Source organism: Ctenocephalides felis, unplaced genomic scaffold (genome assembly GCF_003426905.1).
Source record: "Ctenocephalides felis isolate EL2017-DRISC unplaced genomic scaffold, ASM342690v1 CF-g0.4_SCAFFOLD_03572, whole genome shotgun sequence".
NCBI classification, from domain to species: domain Eukaryota; kingdom Metazoa; phylum Arthropoda; class Insecta; order Siphonaptera; family Pulicidae; genus Ctenocephalides; species Ctenocephalides felis.
The window spans coordinates 23,222,349-23,238,765 of NW_020539726.1; the positions used below are offsets into that span (position 1 = coordinate 23,222,349).

The 16,417-nt window shown below is 28.1% G+C and overlaps 4 protein-coding genes across 4 annotated transcripts; 2 read left to right on the forward strand and 2 right to left on the reverse strand.

The window, feature by feature from the left end:
• The first annotated feature begins 4,778 nt into the window (after positions 1-4,778).
• On the forward strand, positions 4,779-5,602 carry LOC113387724 (N-acetyltransferase 6-like). The gene is made up of 2 exons (XM_026625092.1): positions 4,779-4,981; positions 5,103-5,602. The coding sequence occupies exons 1-2, from the start codon at positions 4,979-4,981 to the stop codon at positions 5,580-5,582; spliced, it is 483 nt and encodes a 160-aa protein (XP_026480877.1). The 5' UTR covers positions 4,779-4,978; the 3' UTR covers positions 5,583-5,602.
• Positions 5,590-6,853, reverse strand: LOC113387723 (flavin reductase (NADPH)-like). The gene is made up of 4 exons (XM_026625091.1): positions 6,662-6,853; positions 6,296-6,531; positions 5,849-5,999; positions 5,590-5,784 (listed from the first exon to the last, which is right to left on the reverse strand). The coding sequence occupies exons 1-4, from the start codon at positions 6,732-6,734 to the stop codon at positions 5,639-5,641; spliced, it is 606 nt and encodes a 201-aa protein (XP_026480876.1). The 5' UTR covers positions 6,735-6,853; the 3' UTR covers positions 5,590-5,638.
• A 1,835-nt stretch (positions 6,854-8,688) lies between these two features.
• LOC113387672 (probable prefoldin subunit 4) lies at positions 8,689-9,666 on the forward strand. Its single transcript, XM_026625030.1, has 3 exons — positions 8,689-8,822; positions 8,890-9,111; positions 9,433-9,666. Exons 1-3 carry the CDS (start codon positions 8,787-8,789, stop codon positions 9,580-9,582), a joined length of 408 nt encoding a protein of 135 aa, XP_026480815.1. The 5' UTR covers positions 8,689-8,786; the 3' UTR covers positions 9,583-9,666.
• LOC113387671 (DNA repair and recombination protein RAD54B-like) lies at positions 9,620-15,328 on the reverse strand. The gene is made up of 15 exons (XM_026625029.1): positions 14,915-15,328; positions 14,695-14,828; positions 14,297-14,627; positions 14,082-14,170; positions 13,682-13,955; positions 13,107-13,326; positions 12,813-13,012; positions 12,334-12,552; positions 12,066-12,268; positions 11,244-11,817; positions 10,833-10,967; positions 10,541-10,653; positions 10,276-10,460; positions 9,833-10,000; positions 9,620-9,765 (listed from the first exon to the last, which is right to left on the reverse strand). Exons 1-15 carry the CDS (start codon positions 15,205-15,207, stop codon positions 9,700-9,702), a joined length of 3,204 nt encoding a protein of 1,067 aa, XP_026480814.1. The 5' UTR covers positions 15,208-15,328; the 3' UTR covers positions 9,620-9,699.
• Positions 15,329-16,417: the final 1,089 nt, after the last annotated feature.

Sequence of the window (16,417 nt, forward strand, 5' to 3'; positions counted from 1 at the left end):
GTCAACCAAAAACGTGTCGTGTTTCGATGTGGCACCTCTGAATACTGGTGTCACAATGTGCTCCGAGCCTCCGACTTGATAAAACTGATTCGGGAGAGGAGCAGCATCCGCGAGCATGGCAAGCTCCAGGGATCAATACAGAAAGGGGCGCGGGCGGATAGCGCTCGCGCATTCGGCGAGCTATATATATATATATATATATATATATATATATATATATATATATCAACTCTTTTAAAAGATCAGTTATCATCTTAAAGTCAATTTTCAAAACGACGATAAATTTAATAATCAATCTACCACACCAATATTAAACTAGTGGTGTACGACATCGTGCCTTAAGGCAAATTTTAAACTTCCCATACCGTAATGAAATATTCGAGGAGTATTAAATGTTTTCAAATAGTAAATTATAAATACTGTAAAATTGTCTAATATTTATAGGAATTATATAAACTGAATTGCAAAGTTAAAATTATTTTTTTAAAAGTATATAAGTGAGCTTTAGAACTTTAGCCAGAATCAAAATTAAAATCCTAATTATTTCCGATATACAAAAAAATAATATTGAAATAAAAAGAATTCAAAAGCAATTGTTTTGCCAGCACATGCAAATACTCCAATCATTATAGAAAGTTCACCTCGGAATTCGAGATACCCGGCTGTAAGTCTATAAATACCCTAAAACAGCGCCTTAAAAGTTGTCTCAAAACCTACATATGGTAGGTTATACGTACCATATGTAGATTTTGAGGCAATTTTTAGGGTGCTATTTAAGGGATTTGCAGATAGACTTACAGCTGGGTATCTCAAATTCCGAGATTCTTACCTAATTTAAGCTTAAATGACTGGACTAAAAGTCTTTTGAAGCATATCAAATCATATTATTCAAATCGAATGCTTAGCTCGCTGATAAACTGCCATTTTATGCACATTTAGCTACGCATTTTTGAAATTGCTGGACCTGTCTTTGCCAAAAACTAATCGTCACATCTCCCCATCATTACGAATTGAAAGTTTTCTTAATCATACATATCGAATGCTTAGTCCTCTCAAAAACTGCCATTTTTGCATATTTAGCTTCGTATTTTCAAAATGGCTGAACCTGCCTTTGCCAAAAACTAATCTCCACTTTTCCCCATCATTACGATTTGAATGTTTTTTAAATCATTCATATCGGATGCCCCGTTCTCAAATTCATCTCAAAAACTCAATTTCTATTTTCTGCACTCTTTGCTTTGTATCTCCGAAATGGCTGGACCTGCCTTTGCCAAAAACTAATCAGCACATCTCTTTATCAATTAGAATCAAATGTTTTTTGAACAAATCAAATCAGTTGATCCGTGCGCCTGAAAACGTGGACGGAAAATTGCGGTCACACAAAACACACACATCCATTTTTTCTAAGGTATGCCAAAATGTTCAGAAACTCTCAAAACGTAAAGATATGCAAAAAATTTCAATTTCGATTTTTGGACAATTACAATAACTTACCCTATGGGAAGTTAATAAATGATTATGCTTCGTTCATATTTTCAAACTAAATTTTAAATGGGATCTAAATTTGCATTGCGACAAAAATACCTCATTTTGGATGTTCACTAATTAAATTATTTCAGTAATACACATTTCTAGTATTTAATTATGAGTCTAATGTATCTATGTATGTAGGAAATAGTGCCAAGTAGAAAGATAAAACTGATAATACATGATAAAATTTTGTAGAGTACAATCCATTTGATGGACAAAATTGTTGCCTTCGGGCTCACGTTTTTGGCCAATTAATTGGAGTGTATCAAGTAATTATAATTACGATCCATCACATTTCTTGTGTTGGATTTCGATCGTGATCTCATGTGCTCGACGATAGTGGACAATTATTATTATTATTTGTGTTCTGTCTGTAGACAGAACGCCACAATTTATTCCCGTTTCTTTTTTTTTGCTTGTGATTCAATTTTTACATTTCAAACTTTTGCTTCCATAGTCTGTTTTGAATTCCTTAGTGTTTTTACTTTTTGCATTCATCATCTGCTTTCTTTTTCGTTATAGTTGTTTCATCCTTTCCAGTTATCATTTGATGGCCTTGTGCAGATAGCACTCGTTTTCCAACATGAATCGGATCTGGTATCAGTTTCTTCAGCAAATCGATTCTCAATTAAGTTATGCTCATCATAGGTTTCACACTGACTTTAGTTAAGATGCTTTTCTAGTACTTGAAGTAGTCTACACCATCTATGCCACCATCGTTTTGACACTCTCATCCATCTCTCTTCAATTTTGATTTGTCGATGTTTATCTCCGTTATGTTTATATTTTCATTTATCTATGTCCGTTACCTTCACCTTACCACATCGACAATTAGAGTGAAAATCGTTACGTCTAAGAAGTCCATTATCCTTCTATAGCTTTTATTTCAATCATTTATTTTCGAAAAATTTAAAATCAAAATCTCTTTCTTTTATTGTATTTCTCCAGAAAAATTTTGTCTCCATTTCATCGAACATCTTCCATGATCACCGCGTCGATCCTTCTGTATTATCGGTACTAACTTGACCACTAAGTTAACTTTCTTAAATTAATAAATAGCCACAGTTCATTGTTATTTTTAAGGGTCGGAGATTCTCACGAAAGGTCTTTTTAACTCCGTAATATTCTGGAGCTCATTTTAACTCTGGAATATTCTGAACCCCATTTTAACTCCGGAACGCAGGAGATCATTTGATCCTTTTTTGTGAAATATTTTTACCTACTGCCAGAACATATTTTTTTACACATCGCAGCACCTGAGCCCGCCAGAATCTATCATTCGAGTCGAGCATATGCTTCGTACATTTTAAGTACATATGACCCAAACATGTATCTATGTATGTATTTACGGTTTCAAGTACATTACAAACTTATGGTTTATATGTTTTCCTGGATACAACGTGTATTTTGTTGTGTCGGGATTATTTATGTCAAATTTCATGTGAAAAATATATCAAATTGAAATATTGATAAAGGCTGACTGCAAACATTTGTCTAGGTACAAACATTTTTGAACAGTTGTATAAATCTTTTCATGAGAACCAAAAAAAATATAATTTACTTTGGTACCTATTGGCAACCTGTCAAAGCAATACTTATTAGGTTAATTGAAATAGAGAAAGGTTCGAGTTCTCATCTATCCATTTTATTATTAAAGTTATTTAAAAACAAGTTTCTCTTTCATTACAGTTACTCTGAAAAAATACATATTACAAAGTGCGTGCAATAAGCAATCGATTTTTCAAATTGAAGTACGACTTATTTTACAAGCAAATTTTATTACGTGTAGAAAAGAAATTAAAGTTTGTACGAAAAACTATACAACACAAAATATTACGTAAGTGAATAGTTTTCGTATTTTTACACTTGTTCAAACAGGTTTTATTTAAAAATGATTTTTGAAAAAAAAATAGGACAAAAAAATTAAATTAATAGTCAATTTATTAAATATTGATTAAAAATTACATTTTTCAAACAAATTTCAAATTTCTTAATTCGATTCAAGTAACTCTTTTATGGATTCAAGAGTAAACTAGTTGGTATTGGTATTTTACCTTGAGGCAAGTAACATAACTTCCCGATATGTGTAAATAATCGACTTAATCAATAAAAATAAATTAATTTATGAGTGATTAAAAGTATTCCGAGTGGATTTATTACACATAATTGAAAACGAACGAACACGTTAACTCGGAGTATTTTCTAAAAGCAAATTTCCACAAGTCAATGATTTTTATAATTGAACCAGTTTCTGCAGGACTTTAATGGTTTAGTATGTTCGTTAAGACCAAGCACTCTATCGTTATACCAAAGTAAATCGTCTAATTTAATTTTAACAAATGTAAAAAAACCACTCATTTTTACAAACTTTGATGATTTTTTAAAATTAAACTACTTGTCGTAAGGCCGTAATATTTCAGTAAGTTCTATAAGACCATGATATATATCGCCAAATATATTTCCATGAAAATCGGCTTATATTTTTTTTCAACAGTTAATTACAAGAAAACGGCTCGGTAGATTGTCATCTAACCATTCCCATCTAATATCACTCGAACAGTTTTTGATTTTTTAAAATCGATTCGTTAGTATATGAACTCAAAAGTGGACGAAAAGTTTAACACTTTTTTCCAAATGACAAAGAAACGGCTCGGCCGATCGTCGCACAAAATTGACAAACAATAGTCCTCATCGAGATACATCGAATGGCTTTTAAATTTTTGAAATCGGTCTAGCCGTTTTTGAGAAAACGTCGATTTACGGCAAAAAATACTTTTTCCAAATTTGGTCTCATTCGATTCAGAATGGCTTAAAACGTCGAGAAAACATAAAATTAGCGAAACGGGTTTTTTTATGAAAACATAAACTTCTCCTTCGGGAAGTTAATAATGAATTTGTTGGCGTTCGAAATAGTTTTGAATTTCGAAAATCTACTTATATCTGATATTTTTTTTTTGAAATATAGAAATTTGCAAAAAAAATGTCTTCCATTGCTAACATAGAAGGAATAGTTTGAGAACTACTCTTTGTTTGTAAACGTTTGGGAACTTGTCTTTAAAACGCGGGAGAAAATTTTTATATTAAATTGTTGGTTACTTAATCATTAGAAAAATTATGTTATCAGCTGCAGAAAACCGGATTCAAAAAATATATTTAGACCAATTCCCTCAACTACTATGACAGCCAAATTCTTAACGAAAGTGCTGTCATAAACATGTCAAACGCGTTGCTAAATTTTCAACAAAACTAATTTAATCAACTATTCCATAATATGTGCAAATTGAATAAATGCATGTATATTCATCTCATTAAATTGTAATCAAAATTATTGGATTTATTGGCAAGAATCATGGAGTGCGAACTTTTTATATAACTGTATAACCTAAAAATTATTCATAATCGTTCATACTGTTTTAGAAATTCATCTGGTTCTTACTGAAATCTAAAAATGGTACATTTAATATTTTCACATCATTTTCTATTCTTTTAATTACTTTTGTATTGTGTTGGTTACTAAGATTATTTATTAAATTCATTCATTCTTTAATAATATTTAATCATACAAATTTTAGAAAAATGAATTTAAAGTAGAACCAGCACATGATCATCCAGATTTGTTAGAGCAATGTTGTGAACTAATCAATGCTGAATGGCCGAGAAGCCTCGGTGCAAGGATGAGAAGTTTGATGATGTCTTCAGAAAAATTACCAACTAGTTTGATTCTGTTAGGAGACAAAACTAGTGTTATTGGCCATGCCAAACTAACACCGATACCAAGCATGCCACAAGCTTGTTTTGTGGAATCAGTTGTCATTGCGAAGAATCTCAGGGGAAAAGGCTTAGGAACAGCACTAATGTATCAAGTAGAAAAATACTGTAAAAGCAAATTGAACCTCAAACAAGTAATACTATCTACCCAAGGACAAGAACAGTTTTACAGTAAGTTAGGATATCAAGAATGCCCACCGATATCATTATATGGAAGTGGTACCTTTGCAATACCTAATTTTATTAGACCTCTAAAAAAAACTTATATGAAAAAGGACATATAATATTTATTGATATATATTTATGACAAATGCCATTTACAAATCCATGATATAACGCTTTATTTAATAGTTGCCAATCCACATATTTTGTTGTAGTGTTCTTCTTGGTATAGAGAATCTAATAGAAAATCTGCTAAGTCATATTTAGAAATACTTCTTCCAGGTGACTTATTATATTCTACTTTATAAGGAGCTCTTGGCTCATCTACAAAATAGAACATATCATAAAACTCAAATACAATGTAAATAGATCATACTTTATTTTTTACCTGCAATATGAGGAGGTAAAACTGCAATATATTGTAAATCACTACTTTTTAATGTATCTAACATTCGCTGATGATCTGCATTTAAATCAACGAACATTTTTGGAACTTTATCAACTTCATAAAATAAGAAAGCAGATAAGCAAACGGATACCTAAAATTGTAAAATATTATGAATTGTCCTGAAACTTTGATTTATCAACACAGTTAATTATTAGAAATTAGATAATAGTATGAGATGATAAGAAAATTTATGAACATTATGAATAGATAACAAGCAAGTTTTAACTAGAAAACAATTAAATAATAATAATGATAGTCATCTTTACAATGTTTATATGTTTTAGTAATTAACAAATGTTAGTCTTCCCATTTGATCACTAAACATTTCTTTAAATGCCTTATGTCCTTATTATTTGTAAGATTTCAAATAACTCATTAATTTATTACCTTAGTCACTTTGTGTTCTTTCATTGCATTAATAATATTTTTCAAGCCTTCTGAAAGCATTGTTGTTGGTTTCAAATCATCTCTTGTTCCAAGAACAACGCAAACTGCTTCTGTACCTTCAATAGTTTGCGACACATCGCTAGGTGACAATACATCTCCAACAACATAGTCGGCCTTACTCTTCAATTCATCAGGAACCCTATCCAAGGATCGTACTAATGCTTTAACTTTGTATCCTATTAAGTTAAATATATTATGTATGTAATATATATAAATTATTGTTATATATAGATTATTTATGAAGTTACCAAAGTTTATAATATATTATATTTATATTTAAACACATAATTGAATTTTCTTATTTACCCTTATTAATAGCAGATTCCAAAGCACAAACTCCAGTTTTTCCAGTAGCTCCGAAAATAGATATCTTTTTCATGATTTTAAATATAAATTATTATTTCTATGCAAGAACAAACTTCAATAAATAGATTTAATTATTCTTGTGTCACGCTCAACGTAATATAAATACTTAATTGCTTATACATTTATTTTTCAACAACTCTTAATGCAATACAAGACAATAAGTGGATATCAGTGTTGGTAATCATTTCGGTGCGAACGATTTTCACAAAATTTACTTCTATAATCTAACCAAAATATTTTTATCAAAATTATAAAAATTATCAAATTGTGGAATAATTTATAATATATGATTTGTTATTTATTATGCGGCATTTTTTCAAAAAAATATTATTCTCAATTATTTAACAGTATTACCATCCCTGTTTAAAATTAACGTCATGAAGTAGTCCATAGATAAGTAGAATACTCTAAAAATAGATAACAACGTTTAATTTTTTTTCTAGGCGTTCATGATTGAAGTACTGACGCCTCTAGTGGCGCAATATCTAAGTATGAGTTAAAAAAATGTGCTAAACAGCACTTGAAAAGTAATCATGTAATTTAATTTACTCTAGATAAGAAAAACATGTTGCTATTAAATCGCATTTACTTCTTTGAACTGAAACTATTATGATTCAAAATATATTTTGATTCAAAATTGTTTATAAAAATAATTGTATAAGAATTAATTGCCTGTAGTTTTGATCATAATGTTTAATTCATTTCGAAACATTACTTAAATGGCTCAATCGAATCTTAATTAATTTCACGGAAAAAAAGTTTGTTTACGCTTATTTCATTCGATACCAAAATTTAACAATTTAAAATGAACATCCCAATATGTGTGAAGAATCGACTTATTAATCCATGATAAGAGTGGTTAAAAGTATTCAAAGTGAATTTATTACACAATATGGAAAATCGAACACGTTAACCTCCTAGGAATATTTTCTGAAAGCAAATTTTCAAAATTCAATATTTTTTTATAATTGAGCCCATAGATAAATAAGCATAAATTGGGCCAATTTCCTTAAGACCAAGTACTCTATCGCTATACCAAATAACTTGTTAAAAAATTCATAAACTTTGTCAAAAAAAAAAAATTTTAACACTTCATTACAAGAAAACGGCCCAGCCGATCTTTACTAAAAACTAATCAGGTCGATCTCCAACCAATATTTTTCGAACAGTTTTTGAATTTTCAAAATCGATTCAGAATTGCTAAATCGGCTTTTAGCCATTTGGACGAAAAAAATTTCGCTTTTCTGCGATTTACAAAGAAACGGCTCGGTCGATCTTTGCACATAATTGAGAAACGCTCATCAAGATACATCAAATGGCTTTTAAAGTTTTAAAATCGATCCAGCCGTTTTTGAGAAAACGTTGATTTACGGCAAAAAATCTGTTCACATATACACAAACACATACATACACACACACACACACACTTTTTCCAAATTTGGTCTCATTCGATTCAGAATGGCTTGAAACGTCGAGAAAACATAAAATTAGCGAATTGGATTCTTTGATGAAAACATAAGCTTCTCCTTGGGGAAGTTAAAAAGTATTTATGTGTGTATATAGGGTCAAATTGGATGTGAGTCAAAATTTAAGTTCTCGTGTATGTTTATACTTGTTTATAAATGATGTTTTCTTATTATTATAAACGGCTACACTGATTTCAAAAATTTGAGAACCATTTGATAACACTCGATTAGTTGCTTTAATGCTAAATGTTGGCTAAATGCATTAAAATTAACTATGTTTATTTATCAATGGCTAAATGCCACTTACAAACTAGTCTATTTTATAATAACTGGTAATATAAAAGATGTATGATAAAGAATATATTCTAAATTTCACATAATTATAAAGTTAAAGAAATATAAAAATCTAAATTTGAAAACATTCTCACAATCGGTCTAGGCTGTATAGCCTAGTATACCTAATGTTGATTGGTTACACATCTATTTAGCAAATTCCAGATGGCTATGGATTATAAATTGAATACTAAAATTATAATAAGGTTAATGATTCACAAGTTTTAATTCTACTTTTTAAATAACTTAATTTATTTCAAATAACAATGTCAGGCGCTTCTGGAAAAGGAACATTTCAACCAGTAAATATTTCAATAACTATTAGTTTTAGTGCTTTGTATTAATATAGTATTATTAATATCTTGTCAGGATTCAGATGTTCATATTTCTTATGAAGATCAACAGAAAATTAATAAATTTGCCAGACATAATGCAAGATTAGAAGATTTCAAAGATGAATTGAATATTAAAATCAACGAGTTAAAAAATTTAGATGAAGCCTGTGAAGAACTAATTTTAATGTCTGATGATGCAAATGTACCATTTTTGGTTGGAGAAGTATTTATCTGCAGGAATTTAGAAGAAACACAAGTATATACCTTTCTAATACATTATAAATTACATTTACTCATTTTGTCTGCACATCTGATATAAATCATCAACTAAGTTTTAATTTCTTGATCTCTCATAGAAAGATATATAGAAGACGTTATAAATTATTTTCAATACATTTTTTAAAACTAATGAAAATTTTAAACAAACTGAAATATGAAACATTTTCTGTTTTATTTGTGTTTATTAATTATTCGGGAGATATTACTGATCACCATGGAAATCATACTTCATTTTTGTAACAATATGTGTCTTCCCCATTTATGGGTTCATAAATAACAAATTTTCTTATTAATTTAGAAACAATTAGAAGAAGCCAAGGCTAAAAAAGAAAAAGAAATAGCAGATCTAACTAAAAAATGTGATCATTTCAAAAGCGAAATGAACGAACTAAAAGGTCATCTGTATAGCAGATTCGGTAGCCACATAAATCTGGAGAATGAAGAATAATTATATCAACAAATATTACAAAAACTTGTATGCAGTTTTTCTGTTTATAATAATTTAATCCAAAAATAAAAAGGTATATCACAACATTAATTATATTTTTAAACTATTGAGTAAAATTTAAGTAGTATTTTCATTTTTAAACATGAACAAAATATCTTCTGCTGATTCAAACAATCCCAAATCCTACAAAAAAAAATAAGATTATCAACATGTTTACACAACTTATGTTCTTATAAATAATTACACTCACTTTGAGTATATCTTGTGCTATCGGAAATCCATGGTGCTCCCATTGGAATAGTTCATTCATTTTTAAGCATTTTTTAATATTGTCAGTAGAACTTGTCAGACTTAGTTGACATGATCTATTTTGAGTTGAAGTGCTAGCATCAGTCTTTTCAGTAAGTGATATTGGAATCTAGAAAGAATGTTATTATTACGATGTAACAAAATAGAAATTTATCTAGACGTTCATAAATAAAACTTTGTAATAAATATCAAATGGTTAATTTGATACATTTTACATTGATTATAGATAAAGTATTTTCCAAAGTTTACTTAAATTATTTCTATTATTTCACAAAATTAAACTGAAATAGATCTTCTATCATATTTTGAAAAATCTGTTACTTGAACCATTGAATATTGAATACAAAAATTTATAGTTGTAATAAAATTAAATGTTATTCTTACTGATCCATCACATTTGCAATCACATTGCAGTATATCATGGGTTGTGCATTTCTGATCATTTAAAGAAAAGATCAGCTTTAAGTCTTCTTGTGATAATTTTAGAGAATTATTTTGTGTGTCAACAACTGCTCCTGATAAAATTGTTTTAGATATTTGTCTTTGGAGCATTTTTTCCTCTATCGTACCTTAAAATATTAAGATTAATAATAAATTTATTATTTTTAATTTGAAAAAGCATTATGTTTATTAGTTTTTGAAAAATTACCTGTAGTGATAAGCCTGTAAATATAAACAGATTTCTTCTGACCATCACGCCAAATTCTGGACATGGCTTGTAAATCGGTTGCAGGATTCCAATCAGTATCAAATAATACTAATCTTCAAAAACATAAAAAAAATATGAAACTAATTAAAAAATTATGAACCTTCAATAAAAAAATTATGAGAAAGATTAATAAATGTTCTCAATTGATAATAATTTATAATATGATTAAGCATGTTAATTGTTCATTGATTTAAATGTTCAAATATGATGATGAAAGATGAGAAAATATTACCTTGAAGCTCCTGTTATATTTAGTCCAATCCCACCAGCTTTTGCACTTAATAGAAAGACGAAGGTTTTGCAATGAGGACTATTAAATTCATCTATTATATTTTGACGATCTGCAGTAGGTGTGGAGCCATCTAATCTATTAATATTTTAAAGTCTATTATTTGTGGAAGATCATTACATAAATTATTTTTAATGCTATGCTGTAATATCTGAATTAAAACAATACTATGAAATTAAAAATCATTTATATCATAGTTCTATTTAATTAGCACTGAATGCTTGTATAATCAATTCTGATACTTTATTTTAGCACCAAAAGCTAAATATGTAGAAATCTTTACATTGCAACATATTGTCAAGTTATTTTATGAATCAGCAATACCTTAAAATATTTATGCTTTTTCTATTATACCTTGCATAAATAAATTCATTAGTTTTACATAAGTCGGCCAACATATCCAATGTTTGTGTGAAATAGGATACCAGTACAATTTTCTCTTTGTTATTATAGACTTCCTTCAATAAGTTAAGTACTATTTTAACTTTTACAGAATCATTTATATCCATATCCTTGTTATTTATTATGTCACACAAATGACTCTTTAAATCTCCAGCATTCTCCATATCTTTAATTGAATCATATTTGATAAGCCATGGATGATTGCATATTTTTTTTAAAAAGTTTATTAATTGCAAATGCATAACATCATTATTTATAGAAAGTTTTCGAGATTCATAATAATCCAATGCAGTTTGATATATTTGTTTCTGTATATCAGTAATTTTACAGAATATGATTAATTCTTTCTTTTTGGGTAAATATTTATTTATTATCTCTTGCGTTCTCCTTAGTATAAAGTGAGCAGTTTTTTGTTGCAATTCTTTAACTTTAAGTTCACCGCATACTTTATCAATTTCACTACAGTTTAATTGTTGGGATGCGACAATTGGTTGCAAGTAGTATGATTTGAATTCAGCTAATGTGCCTATTGATGAAAGATTCATTTTAGTAAACAATATTGCCTGTTTATAATTGCTTTCACTTATTTACTAAAGTCACAAATAATATAAAAAATATTCGCTGGAGCCATATAACGATAAGTTATACAAATATAATTTTTTTTTTTCAAATTCATGATGCTCAAAGCAAAACACTCAATGAATCAATGACTGTATTGAAGGTGTATTACACAAATTTATTATTTCATTTATTACTATTCATTGTAGTACATACCTAAGATTCCTGGATTTACAAAATTTACTATTGAGTAAAATTCCTGCAAATCATTCTGTATAGGCGTCCCTGTTACTATTACACGACGCTTACAATCAAATTGCATGAGCAGAGAACTAATTTTTACTGACATATTCTTCAATCGGTGACCCTCATCACATATAATTAAATCAAAACATATGGTTTTGATATCTTCAAAACATCTGAAAATTTTGATATCTTCAAAACATATTATAGAAAACAAATATTCATTGAAGAAAGCAATTACCTTGATACCATTTCATATGAAATAATCAAAACTGGTATCTTTTGCAATTTTTTATAATCTTTTGGTCTATTTTTAGAATTCACTACAAAAACGACGATTCTTTCTGCCCCAAGCCACCTCATGAATTCATTTTCCCAGTTAGCGCAAAGGCTGGAGGGTGCTACAATTAATACTTTCTGTATACAAGGTGACCCGTATGGACCTTGTTTTAACAGTGTCCTAGAAATATGAATTTTAAAATTGAAAGTTTTATACCATGAAGAAATTCAATATTATTTATGTTTTTGCTAATTTCTCTTTTCATTCGTTTATAAAAACCTATAGGTAGTATAATTTTTACTTTGTAGTAGATATAATGAATTATATGCAGTTGAAATATAATATAATATAATCAACAATGATCAACAGGAACAAATTTTTTAGAGTTAAAATAAATCAGAGTTGATAGAGGTATTACTGTTCAAAGGTATAATACTAACCAAATAATAGTTATACATTGCAAAGTCTTTCCTAGTCCCATTTCATCTGCTAGTACTGCACCAATATGCTCGCCAAAAAATCCCATTAAACAACGATATAAAAATATTACACCATCTTTTTGATGTGGTCTAAGCACCCTTGCCAAACAAGGGTCCACAGAAACCTGGCAAAGCGGCCGTTTTTCTTTATTATTAAGCCACTGGAACACAAATATTGAAATAATTATTCAAACATTTTTGTTAATCATTATTTTTGCTTTAAAATCTGGTAAGTATTAAATTCAGCTAATTTACCTGATGTTCTGCATCTGGTTCTGGAAAAGCTATAGGCTCATAACTCACACAATTTTTTTTTAGTCTTGTATATGATTTTGAAACTGAAATAGATTTTCCAGTAAGTTTTTTAATTTTTTTTGCTACTGGTTCATCTTCATCTATAGAAGCATTTATTTCATGTTGAATCGTCCTAATATCATCTATCTGTTCTATTATTTCTATCGCTTTTGATCCAATACTGAATATTATCAAATAATTTGGTATTAGATACACAGTAGATGTATATAGTATTATAAAAAACAGTAAGTATTGAAGTATAATAAATTAAATCTTTATCATAGCTATTACTATTATTAATAATTATGCAATAAAATAATATAGGTGATAGTTATTTCAAATATTTAATAGTAACAAAGCAGTTTTCATTAAATCCAATTATGAAAAAAATGAATTATTTTTAAGTTTATATCTAAAAAACTGAAGTAGTTGAGTTAGGAATAAAACTATACCAAGCAGGTAGATTCTTTTTTAAATCCGTATTGAAAATGATGAAATCAAATCGTTATATTACAGAAAACCTTATGTATACTTACTTCATTGTACCTCCTTCGAAAATACACAAAGGATCAATTTTATTTGATTTCTCTAATATAGTTCCACCTTCATTTTTCAATATTACTGATGCACCATGGGTTTCCAAGTAACCATCATTAGAATATGTTTTATTTTTTTTATTTGTTATTTTACCCCAAACTACCTTAAATGTTTTCTTGGATTGTTCATTACTAAATTGTGTTTCTTTTCTTGGAGAATTAGTACATTCATCCATTTTTTTAGTTTTCATAATCTTCAGAGATTTAATTTCATCTATAACATTAATATAAAAATAGAAAAAATATTTAATAAATTAACAAATATGTTATCATTTAAAATAAGTAATTTATGATTAATGTTGTTGAATTTAAATTTTATTTTTTGCATGAAATACATTACCATTTTCTTTGGTCAAAATATGTCTTGTAGTTGATGATATTGGTTCATTTGAAATACTATCTAAAACTTGTATATCCTTGCTTCCTATGCTAAAAATTTAAATAAATTAATTTAACATTGTATATATAAGAATTTATATTATTCATCAACTAAATATATATTGAAATATAGACATTATATTAAATAATAAAGTGATGATTAATTTAAATGAATACCTGATTATTTTACCATATTCTATAGTACTACATTTAATGTTTTTAGATCTATCCACAACAGTTCCTGCAGTATCATATAAAATAGCAGCACCTTCGACAAATTTTAATATGCCATCCTCTTCAAATGTTTTATTTTTCTTACTTGTCCTGTTACCCCAAATAACATTGTATTTGATATCATTGGCAATGCGATTTGAGTTATCTGTTTCAATTGCATTTTGATGCAAGACATTGAAACTATTATCAATATTACAGTTTTCTTTTTGGCTAAGTTTTGTACAGGTTTGACTACAAGCTTTCAATATTTCTGATGTTGTTCTTCCTTTATGTTCTGAAATTTATTTTTAAAAATCATGCATAAATTCTAATTAATAACGTTATCAAATAATAAAGATTACTTGTTGGTTGGGCAATTCCTGATAACTTTTTGTAAGTTTCGGTATGTGGTAATTTCTCTTCTGTGTTTAATGATACGCTTTTCAAAATTGGTTTACTTATAACTTCGACAATCTGAACTATTTTAGAACCAACACTTAAATAATTAGAATAAATTAAGTCTTCAAAATATAAGGAAATTATCACAAATAATATCAAATTATAATAATATACTTTTCTCACCTAAATGTAGATTCTGGTTCCAATAAACCGTCATCGATACTTCTTGTTTGTGCTATAACAGAACCTGATGAATTTTTGAGTACAATAGAATTCTTAGTTACTAATAAAACACCATCATCTTCATAACTTTTATGCTTCTTTGAGGAATTTTTGCCCCAAACTACTTTAAACTTTTTTTCCTCATCAAATGAACTCGGATCTTTTACTGAGTCACTAGTAGACGGCTCTTTTTCTTGTGATTTACAGTCTTCCGAAGAAGATATCAGTTTTAGAATTTTTGCTGTGGATCTCATATTAATTAGTGAAATAATAAAGTTATTATATCAGCAACAATTAATAATAAAACACGCTTTGGCACGTTTGGAACTTCAAAGATAAAATAATTATTTAATTTAAATTATAGGCTCCGTCTAAATTGTTATTAAATACGTTTTTCGGACATTTATTTAACTGTCAAATTTACAAATTATGTACTCCAAAAGTCAGAATTCTCCTTAGTGCGAAGAAATTTAAAAATTGGTTGTGTACCAACGTTCAAACGGCTACCATAGATATAAAAAGAGTATACCTCATAGATAAATAAGCATAAATAGATCGCTATCTCGGGCCATTTGACGTTACACTCATTTTAATGTACGAATAGATCACTACATGGCAGCACATGTACATACAGTATGTAAATTAACCCCTGGTATTACTTTTACATTTGTAGATAAAATCAATACAGCCCAAAAATCTGAAAAAAATTATTATTTGAAATAATAACAAAACATACGAAATACAAAATATATTTTCAAATATATCACAGACATATTTTTGAAGAATTATAAACTAAACAGAAATAACTGACTACTATTAATTAAAGTATATTACAGACATATTTTTAAAGTACTTATTCTATTAATATTCTAGAAATAACTTATTCATATTAATTACTTAATGACTAATAATAATATATTAAAAACTTAAAAACTAAGAAGTAAAAAGTGCAGGAGTATTGATGATGTAATGACAAATTTAGAAGGAATGACAAGTAATGCAATAATTTAAAAGGATAAAAAGAACAGCACATTTTAAAAAAAGAATGAATACTTTCCAAACAAAATAATCCTAAAAACAAAACATATATATATATTGATATCCAAATTGAGATAAAACTAAATTCCTAGGATTAAAATTCATTTACGAGACATTCTTGTTTATTATCTCTCCATTTAATAGTTATTTTGCTATCTAATCAATCATTAATAAAGTTATATTTGATGAAATCTTTGAATAGTTTCTGTATAAGGGTTTTTTTAAACGTAAGTAACCAAAACCCTGAACTACTTTTAATTTATACCAATTGTAGCTCAAATCTATCTATCGTTTTAATCCAGTTTTTATTGCAAGGAGGTTTAGTTAAAACTATAACTAAACCTTTGCGCTTTATAAACTGTCTGGTCTTTGAGTATGCTCTCTTAATTGAGACATTATCAAAATTCTTGCCCTTACATTTTAAGT